This window comes from Colobus angolensis, unplaced genomic scaffold (assembly GCF_000951035.1).
Source record: "Colobus angolensis palliatus isolate OR3802 unplaced genomic scaffold, Cang.pa_1.0 Scaffold240, whole genome shotgun sequence".
Lineage (NCBI taxonomy): Eukaryota > Metazoa > Chordata > Mammalia > Primates > Cercopithecidae > Colobus > Colobus angolensis.
Genome location: NW_012115600.1, coordinates 1,567,482 through 1,579,826, shown reverse-complemented (window position 1 = coordinate 1,579,826; position 12,345 = coordinate 1,567,482). Strand labels below are relative to the sequence as shown.

Here is a 12,345-nt window from a genome sequence, read left to right as displayed (position 1 = left end):
CTCCAGCCTGGGCGACAGAGCAAGACTCCGTCTCAAAAAAAAAAAAACAAAAACAAAACAAAAAAAAACAGAAAAAGCATAGTTAATTTCACTATACTGTTACAGTGAGGAGAAATCTTAAATAATGTCAAAGAGGGGCACTGAGATTTTTCTACCTGAAAAGCAGGCAGAAGAAGCACAAGTATTAATACTTATTTTTGCTCACCTAGCAGCAGGGACTATATATCTATTTGGTTCAATGCTATGCTTCAGGTAGGCAAGCACTCAAATATTAAATGAATTCCTCATCTTCTTTTCTTCACCAGCAAAGAATGATGCTCAAGCCACAGAATAAAATCTCTTAAATTTAAGTTTACCACAGAATATCAAGAATATACTCAATTATTACATAATATTTACAATAAACAGCTCCTACTATATATGCTGATTTACATATACTATCTTTAATTCCTGCAAGTAACCCTATACGGTAAGTGTTAAACCTATTTTATACAAGATCTGAGGCCGAGAGGCTGACTGACTTGCCCACCTTCTCACCCAGGTAGTCAGCAGCAGTGTTGCTGTGTCCAGTCTGAGCAACAAGCTGGTCTCAAGGGACAGACACTAGCAATAGAGTAAGACATGGCCATGTAACTGAGATTACAGAATGTCCACTACAAGGTACATACGCCTTCCATTTTAAGAAATGTTTTTCCTTTAATTATAATTCAGGAGCTACTTGGATGTTTGTCCCTATTTAGGATTTACTCAATTGTTGACAAGTAAAGGCCAACTCCATTTTCATGATTCCCAGCCTTCCTTGGGGATTTGGGGAAAAGGGGCTAGAAGGCTAATCAGTGAAAGTACATCCTCCTCTGGAGTTTGCCTGGGTGACCACCCTGAGAGTAACCACCATTGCACAACTATTTCCTAATGTCAGGGCTGGAAGGAGACACCAGGTGGCAGTTAGTAGGCTCTTCACAGAAAACAAGCCTCTACTATCTGACAGGGACCATTCTGAGCACTGTATCCCACATTCCTGCAAGGCATTTGAGATGCTTAAATTTTATTTTAATTAATTTAGAGACAGGGTCTTGCTTTGTTGCCCAGTGATGCGATCATGGCTCACTGCAGCCTCAAACTCCTGAGCTCAAGGGATCCTCCTGCTTCAGCCTCAAACTCAAATAATGAGGACTACAGGTGCATGCCACCACACCTGGCTAATTTATTTTTGTAGAGTCAGGGTCTCACTGGCTGGTCTCAAATTCCTTGGACTTAATCCATCCTCCTGCCTCTGGCTCCCAAAGTGCTGGGACTATAGGTGTGAGCCACCACACCCTATTTTATTTTTTTGAGACAGGGTCTCCCTCTGTTGCCCAGGCAGGAGTGCAGTGGCATGATCCAGTTCACTGCAACCTTCACCTCTCCGGCTCAAGCAATCCTCTCACCTCAGCCTCCTGAGTAGCTGGGACTACAGGTGTGCAACACCACGCCCAGTGGGGTTTCTCCAAGTTGCCCAGGCTGGTCTCGAATTCCTGAACTCAAGTGATCTGCCCACCTAGGCCTCCCAAAGTGCTGAGATTGCAGGCATGAACCACTGTGCCTGGCCTATTTTTTTTATTGATACAAGATAGATGTACATATTTTGAAGTACATGTGATATTCTGATACATTCGTACAATGTATAATGATCAAATCGGGATAACTGGGATATCCACTACCTTAACATTTATCTTTCTTTATGCTGGTAACATTAGAATTATTCTCTATTTTATGGCATGAACCCGGGAGGCAGAGCTTGCAGTGAGCCGAGATCGTGCCACTGCACTCCAGCCTGGGCGACAGAGTGCAAAAAAAAAAAAAAAAATTCTCTATTTTAAAATACAAGTCATTAATTAGTCACCCTATTGATCTATCAAATACTGGGTCTTATTTCCTCTAATTATATTTCTATACCCATTAATCAACCTCTTTTCACCCTCCTACCCTTAAATTCCAAACTCTGTGCTCTTAACCACTATGATATGCCATGTAATAAAGCACTGTATTCCAGAGGCAGTCATCAGAGCATTTCAAAGAGTTGAGTCATGTTATCAAAGCAATACATTCAGCAGGGTAACTGAGAGGGTCTAGAATTTCACTTGTGCCTATTGTTGAATGCCTTTGCCTTTCAAGCTCCTTTTAGATTCCAGGTAACTACTTACATACTTATTGCATACAAAATTGTATCAATCTTAGGCCAAGCCAGGTGGACCATGAGGTCAGGAGTTCAAGACCAGCCTGGCCAACACAGTGAAACCCCATCTCTACTAAAAATATAAAAATTAGCTGGGCGCGGTGGCGGGCGCCTGTAATCTCAGCTATTCGGGAGGCTGAGGTTGCAGTGAGTTGAGAATGCGCCACTGCACTCCAGCCTGGGTGATAGAAGGACTCTATCACACACACACACACAAAAAGTATCAATCTTGACAAAAGATAATTACAAAACATCCTAAAATCGTTACACAAAGGTCAACTGGTATAATCACAGGTCATCAGTTTGGTTCACTGACTGGTGAAAACAAACCATCTGTACTTGTTTCCCAAGCTTTCCTGCATTTGCCACCTTAAGCAGAGTCAAGTTCAGTTCTCCTGGCGCCCTCCAGGTGCCTTAGGCTGGATTCCCCTCTGACAACCACACTGTTTTCCATAACAAGCAGCTCTGACTAGTTCTGTAACCCCAGGCACTAGCTTGGTCCCCAGTGGCTGGCAGTTTAAATTACCTATGTGGGTGGTTTCTGGGCCAGAGTACCCACAAGGCTTGGGCCTTGGGCCTTAACCCTTTAGGACTCAGTTGCCTTTGGCAGACTACTCATTCTGGTCTTCACCCACCAGTTGGCTGGAGCACCTCAGCATTTGCATTGAGTTTAGCAGGTTAGGACTAGCCAGTGTTAAACTGCAAGAAAAGAAAGCTTAAGCACACAATTTAGAAGATAAAGGGTTATACGCAAAATCCAACACGCTCCACTTTATTATTATTTTTTTTTTTTTGAGACGGAGTCTCGCTCTGTCGCCCGGGCTGGAGTGCAGTGGCCGGATCTCAGCTCACTGCAAGCTCCGCCTCCCGGGTTTACGCCATTCTCCTGCCTCAGCCTCCGGCGTAGCTGGGACTACAAGCGCCCGGCACCTCGCCCGGCTAGCTTTTTTTTGTATTTTTTAGTAGAGACGGGGTTTCACCGTGTTAGCCAGGATGGTCTCGATCTCCTGACCTCGTGATCCGCCCGTCTCGGCCTCCCAAAGTGCTGGGATTACAGGCTTGAGCCACCGCGCCCGGCCCACGCTCCACTTTAGATGGCCAGACTAACTTGCCAGGTTTCTTGCTTATGGTCATAATGCTAGTAGGAAAAGCAGAACCAAAATCATAACATGGATAACTAGCCTGGGCAACAGAGTGAGACCCTTTCTCTACCAAAAAAAAAAAAGTTGGGCATGCTGGCATGCAACTGTAGTCCCAGCTACTCGGGAGACAGAGGTACAAGGATCACTTGAGCCCAGGAGGTTGAAGCTGGAGTGAGTCGTGATGGTACTACTGCACTCCAGCATATGACAGTGCAAGACCCTGTCTCAAACACAAACACTTTTTCCTGTTTAGTGTTCTTTCCACAATACCACACCATTGAACAACAGCTCAAGATACCCTGCAAGGACCTTAAAGGTACTCACTGGACCGAGGGCCAAGAGAGCAGGCTAAAAGAGCCTCTATTGGACAGTTTAATGAAACTGACATTCCTGACATTTAATGCCAACTACATAATTATGTCCTATACATTTCCAGAATGAAATATTGTATAGCCACTGCAATGTACTGAGAACGCAACTGTTAAAGAGAAAAAGAACACCTCCCAACTATGTTTAAAAGACAAAAAAGCCTTAGCTGGGTTTACTATTTGGTGTTTCTAATAGTGAAAGAGAACCCACTGTCCCCTCAGTATTGTAATTATTGAGTATAATTTTTGATCAATTTTTTTTTTCCTGAGACAGGGTCCACTCCCAGACTTTCATGGGTGGCAGCTAAAGAAATGAGAAGAATAACCGCACAGTAAGAACTCTGTAAGAACTGAATTGTATTAAGGAAACCTCCTTGGGTATCATGCCCTTCCTGCTTTTTTTGGCCACTACCTCTACACTTCAGTATGCGTACAAATCACCTGCAGATCTTGTTAGGATTCTAATTCAGTAGGTCTGAGGTAGGGCCCATGAGTTTTAACAAACTACCAGGCGATCCTATCTACCCACTTGGTACAAGCTCAACCACAAATGACAGTGCTTTAGATACCAGTAGGACATTTGTTTGCAAGTCAAGCTTCTAGCCAGAATAGGGGCAAGCTGTCTAGCTACTGGATAGGAGTCTGTGTCTAGTGGTTCTAGTCCTCCAGATGTTTCATGACCTACCCAAAATCTCAATGCTAGTTAGAGCCAGGACTAAAACCTGGCTAGCTCTTTGAACTCCCAACAGTGCTTTATCCACTGGGTCAGGAGCACAGCAGTTTTTTTAATGGGAAGTTAAGTCAACTGAGTACACAAACAATACACAAGGACCAAATGAAGGCTCAGCAGGTTTATATTGTTAAAACTGAGAGACTTTCTAGATTTTGTATTTCTGAAATGCTTTATTTAGGTAAAACTAGTATTTGTTCTCCGCACCCAGAACTAATTACCTATCCATTCACCAAGTCTGTTCTTAAACATGTTTATTGAGTATTATTTAATTCAGAAGTTAGTAAAAACAAGTATGGTTCCCCGCTATAAAAATGAAGCTGAATTTTAAGAATGAGACTCCTTCACCCCATTTGAGGTGGGGGCCCTGGCCCTGTAGTAAAAGACTGAGATATGAATGCACATTTTATATTTTAAATGAAATAAAAAAGTATATGGCAACATGTTCCATGATTCTCCCCTTTCACCAACTAGAACTCATCTTACTGGGTAAGGTAACTTTATTTTCATTTTAAAAATGAGACACACCAAATAATCTACTTGCAGGTTTCAAAATACCTACAAAAGCAGCAAATTTGAGAACTTCTGAACAGCAATGAATGGGTGGCCCAAGGACAACTGAACTCTAATTAGTCAGAAATTAGTAAATTATTTAACTGAATTAACATGTGCTCCAAAATTTAAACCCGAAATTGAAAATGATGAACCAATGGCCAAGTATTGTGTCAGAAAAATGATGGCGTTTGCCAGGTGCAGGGGCTCATACCTATAATCCCAACACTTTGGGAGGCTGAGTTCAAGACCTGCCTGGCCAACGTGGTGAAACCCCATCTCTACAAAAAAAAAAAAACAACTAGCTGCGCTTGGTGGTGGATGCCTGTATTCCTAGCTACTCGAGAGGACGAGGTGGGAGGACTGGTTGAACCCAGGAGGCAGAGGTTGCAGAGATTGTGCCACTGCACGCTCCAGCCTGGGCGACAAAGGGAGACTCTGTCTTAAAAAACAAACAAAAACAAATAAACAAATACACAAAAATGATGGCTTCTGAGTGTTGGCTTCAGTGAGATGTAGAAAATCACTACAGGGTCCAGGCGCAGTGGTTCACCCCTGTAATCCCAGCACTTTGGGAGGCTGAGGCGGGCGGATCAAGAGGTCAGAAGATCGACACATCCTGGCTAACACGGTGAAACCCCATCTCTACTAAAAATACAAAAAATTAGCCGGGCGTGGTGGTGGATGCCTGTATTCCTAGCTACTCAGGAGGCTGAGGCAGGAGAATCACTTGAACCCGCGGAGGTTGCGGTGACCCAAGATTGCGCCATTGCACTTCAGCCTGGGCAACAAGAGCAAAACCCCGTCTCCAAAAAAAAAAAAAAAGACAAAAAAGACAATCACCACAGAGAAAGTATTTCCATTTTTGCACCAAAGCTAGCAGAAGTAACATTTCTCATATACCCAAACACAAAAACTAAACCCCCTTTTGAGCACTATGTGCCTGGTGCTAGTCTGAGCATTTCGTATTAAATCATTTAATCCTCTGACAGATATTACTATTATTGCCTCCTGATACAGTTAAGGAGACTGGGGCAGAGTAACAACTCACCGAGAGGGCTGGAAATGGAAAGACTGCCCTCTTATCTACACACACTGCCTCCCAACAACCTTATATTCTCGTTGTTAAAGAAACCTGAGCCTGAACAGTTAAGTCTAAATTTAATCTCAAACATCACACCAAAGCCTATCATTCCTTCATGACACATCAATGCTTATAAAATTTCTAGTACAGAACAGAATCACTGAATAGCAGGGAGCCTCCTGGAACACAGGAGCACTGCACTCTGCTTAATCAAGGCTCTAAATTCAAACCCCAACATCAACCAAACCCTCCCCTCTAAATGCGGCTACGGCGCCACAGCGCATCAACCAAGGTGTGGCAAGCACAGGCAATGGATGCTATGAAGCTTGGACTTGGATCTGCCAGGAAATACTAGCATCCAATCAGAGGATGACAGGGTTGTTACCAGCTACTCCCATCGAAGCTTTAAGTGGCTTGAGGTCCAAGGACTTGAATATGGCCAGGATCCTTTCACAGAACACACAACAGAATTGTACATTTCACTGAAAACTTTTTATTGGTCTTTTGGATAGAAACGGGAATTTATTTGCCAGGAAGGATGATCCCATCATACTGAAAGAGAAGAGATTTGATTTTTCAGAACAGGAGGCAACAGCAGAGATTGCAGCAATGGCTAACTTTTGAGAATTCGAATCTGACTGATACATGAACTTGGGCTCTGAATCCCATCCTTTTCTGGACTAAGTAGGAAGCTGGCTGGTTTTTACACTGTGCTGAACTGCGCTATCATCTGAGAAAGGGGACTCCTGTTAAAGCCATATTCCTCCCCTTCCAGCTACCCCCATTCATGGTGGTGGGGAGGCCTAGCTCTGGATATTCTTTTAAACCATCATCCCTGGAAGCCCCTGATTTATCAAGGTGCCCAATATTCTAATTTTAAAGAAGGTACCCAGCAAATAGTCCTATATTTTGCATCCCCAATCCCAACCTCATTCACCAACACCACATTCCACCACTTCACTTGAGATAAATCAGCTTTACCTTCTGCTGGAACCAGCGCATGGCCTCCTCTTTGCTGATTCTGTGTTTGGCCCCAATGCAGCCTGTCCTGCGCTTCTTGTCTGCGATGCTGAAACCTGGCCTACCCAGCACCTGTCCCAGGAATAACCAACAGTCACCTAGCCAGCTCAGAGTCAAGAGCAGATGGACAAGACTCACATTACAGACAGATCTTCAAGAGTCACTTGGCAGCCCAATGGATTCTGGAGCAAGACCCCTGATCTCAGTGTCTGACAAAGCTGCCACCAGCATCTCACACAACACACAGCCATACTATAGGTTTGCTATGGAGGCTGGAACTTTCAGCACCTCCCCCCAGCCCCAGCCTATCTTCCAGTGGTGCTGAGTATCCCCCATTCCTGCTTCCCAATCTCCAAAACATTTTTTTTTTAAATAACATTTAAAAATCTTTAGCCACACCAGCAGGGTAAAAAACATAAAACTCCGAGAAGCACAAATATGTATCTATACTTTCTTCCTTCTGCTTCAGCTCAAAAGTGCTTCCCAAAGGTGTGCTGTTCCTCCAACATCCTGTGAATATCCAAATCTTATTACTTGTCTGTCTAATGAGGGTGTCACCATCTTTCAGGTTCCACGCTAGTCAGGACTTCTGATTTAGGCTATTCAGTTTTTATTGTTGGACCAAAACACAGCAGTTAACACAAAAGGTCATTTCTATGTTAAAACCCCCTTCCTGATCAAACCACTGCATCACCCAAAGCTGTTTCTATAGGAACAATCAGGGGAAGAAGAGCCTCAGTGCAGCCAACCCACAGACCAAATGTGGCACCAATACTGCCTCTCTCCAAAGTTTCAAATCATTGGCTGGAGGGAACAGTTTCCTTCATCCACCTTTAAGCCACGTGGGTGCTTTACAGATCCTCGACTGCAAGCTCTCCCACAGCAGGGATCTTGTCCATCTTGTTCAGTGCTGCATCCCTACACTTGCCACAAATGAGGCACATTTTCCCAACGGGGAGGAGAACACAAAGGCAGACAATATTCAAAGCTGCAACTCAACATGTAAACGCCCACATACCACATATGAAATAAAATAAAGATTCCCCTCTCCTCATATACCAGGAGTGGGAAAAGATGAAATATTCATACCACATAGAAGTCCAGGCCGTAGATACCAATGCTTGGGTCATACTTGATGCCCAGATCGATGTGTTCCTGGATCTCAAAACCAAAGTTTCCAGTATCTGAGAAGTTGTTTTTTCTTAACTCATACTCCCGCACCTGTGGAGAAAAATGCAGCAATAACATTCCTCGTCATCAACTCCCTCCCACCCCCAAATAACTATTAATAGCTCAGCCTGCAACATGCACCCCAGAGCAAAAACAGAAGTCAATAAAACTTGGCTAGGAACACAATCTGACTTCCTCACTACACCCCAACTACCCAAAATGACCTCTCCCAGCTTCCAAAGAGCAGAGAAAAACCCAGAGAAAGCAGAGGAATGAAATGACTCCCAAACATCCTTTTTTTTTTTTAGACAAGAGTCTCACTCTGTGGCCTAGGCTGGAGTGCAGTGGCACGATCTCAGCTCACTGCAACCTCTACCTCTCAGGTTCAAGCAATTTTCATGCCTCAGCCTCCCGAGTAGTTGGGACTATAGGCGCCTGCCACCAAACCTGGCTAATTTTTATATTTTTAGTAGAGATGGTGTTTCACCATATTGGCCAGGATGGTCTTGAACTCCTGGCCACAAATGATCTATCCGCCTTGGCCTCCCAAAGTGTTGGGATTACAGGCGTTGAGCCACTGTGCCCGGTCTCAAAGCATCTCTTAAACCACCAAGAATAGTTTAACCCTGCTGATTGTAAACAAGCCTTTTAGAAGCTTAAATAAATGTCAAGGCACCAAAGAACAGAACATTAAATGTAACTTATCTACTTGTGTTATTAAGGGGGTGCTCACTAATATCACTCCATTAGGGGATTAGCCTCACCTTTAGACCCTTCTCCAAGATTTCTTCTGCCTTGGCCCCTCGAACTGTGCAGTGGACAGCAATCTTTTCATTTCTCCGGATGCCAAAGGACCTGACAGTGTATCTAGCTGCAGGAAGGGGGTAACAAGGAGTCAGACGCCATCATACCCCCACTACACTCACCTCCTTCCCAGAACACCAACTCCATGACTTAAAGAGACATTAAGTATTCATCCACACTCTAAGTTGTGGTGTTCTAATTAGTGTCGCCTACATCTATTCATAAGATTTCATCCACAGCACAGATTTTCCCATTTCCAGACATCCAGCCATCCTTCAGCAGTTAAGAACAGTCATAATGCCAAAGTTCCAGGAAGAGCAAGTTCCCAACCAGAATAGGCCAAAGAAGTCACTAGTAAGATTATCATGTTCCAAAGAAAATAAAGCATTACTGACAATTATCTAGTACTTGCTAAAACCTTATTGTACTGTTATCCACATTTTACACGTGAGGTTTGGAGAGGTTTATTAACTTGCACAACTGGTAATAAAAAGCAGGAGTGGAATCCAAAGACTTGCCATATTTCACCATCCTAAAGCAACGGCACATATACAACTCATTTTAGCTTCCATGATTATCAAGTATTACACTCTCTTTATGCAAATAAAAAAGCAGAGGTCCAGAGAGCCCAGAGTCAGACCAGCAAGTGATGAAGCCATCACTCAAACCCAGGTAATCTGTACACAACTTTTGAGATAGGGTCAACCAGGCTGTAGTGTAGCAGCACTATCACAGGCCACTGAAGCCTCTCGTGCTCCTGTACAGCCCTGTTCTTAATGCAGCCTATATAACCCTAACTGCTAATCAGACCTAATGATCTTTACTTCGTTCCTGATATTTCCACTCTATCTCATATCCTAGTTACTTGGGAAAGTCTTTACTTGGGCTAGCCCTAGCTTAAGATCTGCTCATATAAAATCTAGTGTTCCAATCCCACATGCAATCTTGAAAACAAAGATACTTTTTGGTCGGCTCATGAATTTAACGCTTTAAGTGATGCCGACTGTCACTTGCTAAACAGACTCGACAGCAGGTAAATTAAGAAACAACCAGGCGACCCAAGCGGGCAGCCCTGTCATTTGTCACTACTCACCTTTGGAAAACACAGGGGTCTGCCCTGTGAGCTGCTCCAAAACCTTGGCTGCTCGAGTCAGTCTGTCTCCACTCTCCCCAACACAGATGTTGAGACAGAGCTTGCGGATGCGAAGTTCCCGCATGGGGTTCTCCTTTTCACCTTGATCCTGCTGCAACAGGGAAGAGCAGCAGTCAATATACTCACAGCTGAGAGCTCTGAGTTTTTACTACTTTCTATCTGCATAGCATTTTTATTTCTGCTCATCCCAAATCGTAACGAAGAAGGTATCACTGTGTTTGGGAGGCATCAAGGAACGAAGTCAGCTCGGGACCTATTCTTCCTCCACGAACAGAACGGGTGAATAGAAAATTCAGGACAGGTGTTGACTGTTAAAAGTTACGGACACTGAGATCGAACCCTAAGAGGCTCAGGATAACAAAGAGCGCCCCCACTGTAAGGCAAACTAAGGGGAGTAAGCGAGGGATAGAACTTAACTGCTGAGTTAACAGGAAACACGTGGTTATGCGACGTCCAGCATCCCATTCGGAAGCTGTCTAAAGGGTAGCACCTTCCCTAAGCCGAGCAACCGGCTAAGGTTTCCTAGCACCGAGCAAGTTTCAAGTCCCCGGAACCAGGAAAAGGCCCGGACCCTTGCCTCAGAACCCTCCATTCACCCCATCTGCCCTAGCTGCAGCCTCCTGACCGTGCTTCTGAGCTCTCCCTGCAACTGCCCGGAGCCGCTCCTAAAATGATGACAGGGAAAGTGACAGAATTCAACCCTGCGTCCTTGGCTCGAACGGCTCTGCCAGTTTTGGGCCGGCAAGCATTGAGGGGTCCATACTCCTCGGGCTGCGGGCGAGGCAGACCCTGCAAGCTCGGCCTGCCATGGATGGCGACGGATAAAAAAAAGCAAATGCAAGTCCCAGCTACTCACCGCCATGATGGAGTACAGGAAGAGAAAGCGGAGCTTCCGGCCCAGGGCCTTATGGGCCAGGAGGCGGGCTTTTTTCCCCAGGCTAACCACAGAGATCAACAAGAAGAAGAGAGGCGCATTTGGCTGCGCAGTGCAGCGTCGGCTTCCCCCTTGTGAATAGGCCTAGCAACTGCAGGCAACGCTGGCTGAAGACCGGGATTTGGGTTTTCCAAAAATAGTTTTTGAAAGCTCCCAGACTCAGCACGTCCTTGAGTTTCCGAACCTTGAAGACGTTCTCTCCTCTCAGTGTCAGGAGCTGGTGGTGCTTGTGTGATGAGACCGCCAAAACTACATTAAATCAATCGTGCAAATTTTGACGCAAATTTATTCTGTAGCTGAGATTACAGGCGCGCACCACCATATCGGTCTAATTTTTTTGTACTTTTAGTAGAGATGGGGTTTCACCATGTTGGTCGGGCTGGTCTCGAACTCCTAACCTCAAATGATTCACCTGCCTTGGCCTCCTAAAGTGCTGGGATTACAGGCGTGAGCCACCACGCCGGGCACAAATAGAATTTATACAAACGGACTGGTGTGGTAGTTTAAGAATCTCGAGCTTGAAGACAGGCAGATGTGGTCCTGTCTCGACCAGCTAGTAGCTATGTGACCTTGGGCAAATTGCTACAGGGTGAGTATTCCTAATCTGAAAAGCCTGGGACCAGATGGTTTTTGGATTTGGGATTTTTCCGGATTTTGGAATATTTGCATAAACATAATGAGATGTCTTGGGGATGGGACCCAAGTCTGAACATGAAATTAACTTATGTTCCATATACACCTTATACACATAGTCTGAAGGTAATTGTATACAATATTTTAAGTAAGTTTGTTCATGAAGCAAAGTTTGTGTGCATTGAACCATCAGAAAGCAAAGGTGTCACTATCTCAGCCACTCTTGTGGACAATCTCTAGTTGGCTGGCCTAACCATTGTTCCAGACTGTAAATGTATATGCTACTGATAAGCAATACTTTCTTATGCTTATTCACATATGAGTACTTCACAGCAAAATATATGCTATGCCATTAATACTGTGAAAAAGTAATGTGTTCAGGGCAACTAAGCAGCAGAGGAGCATCACCGGAAAACCTGGATCAGCTGTGAAACAACAGTGACCACCGCCTGCCGCCCCACCCGCCACCAGGCCAGCCACTGTGGCTCACACCTGTAATCCCAGCGCTTTGGGAAGCCGGGGCGGGTGGATCACTTAAGG

The 12,345-nt window shown here is 44.7% G+C and overlaps 1 protein-coding gene across 3 annotated transcripts in view; it reads right to left on the bottom strand.

Moving 5' to 3' along the window:
• The window catches only part of LOC105514296 (60S ribosomal protein L11), a 93,788-nt gene extending 82,649 nt beyond the window's left edge, over positions 1–11,139 (bottom strand). Inside the window, exons 1-6 of one of the 3 annotated variants that reach the window (XM_011945568.1) lie at positions 11,095–11,139; positions 10,179–10,329; positions 9,046–9,152; positions 8,201–8,332; positions 7,073–7,183; positions 6,566–6,643 (exon numbers count right to left, since the gene is read on the bottom strand). In XM_011945568.1, the coding sequence (XP_011800958.1) occupies positions 6,614–6,643; positions 7,073–7,183; positions 8,201–8,332; positions 9,046–9,152; positions 10,179–10,329; positions 11,095–11,100 (537 nt within the window). In that variant the 5' untranslated portion in view covers positions 11,101–11,139 and the 3' untranslated portion in view covers positions 6,566–6,613. Of the gene's footprint in view, positions 1–6,565; positions 6,644–7,072; positions 7,184–8,200; positions 8,333–9,045; positions 9,153–10,178; positions 10,330–11,094 lie in introns of those variants that run through there. The other 2 variants (XM_011945569.1, XM_011945567.1) reach the window with 2 other exon arrangements.
• Between the last annotated feature and the right edge of the window lie 1,206 nt (positions 11,140–12,345).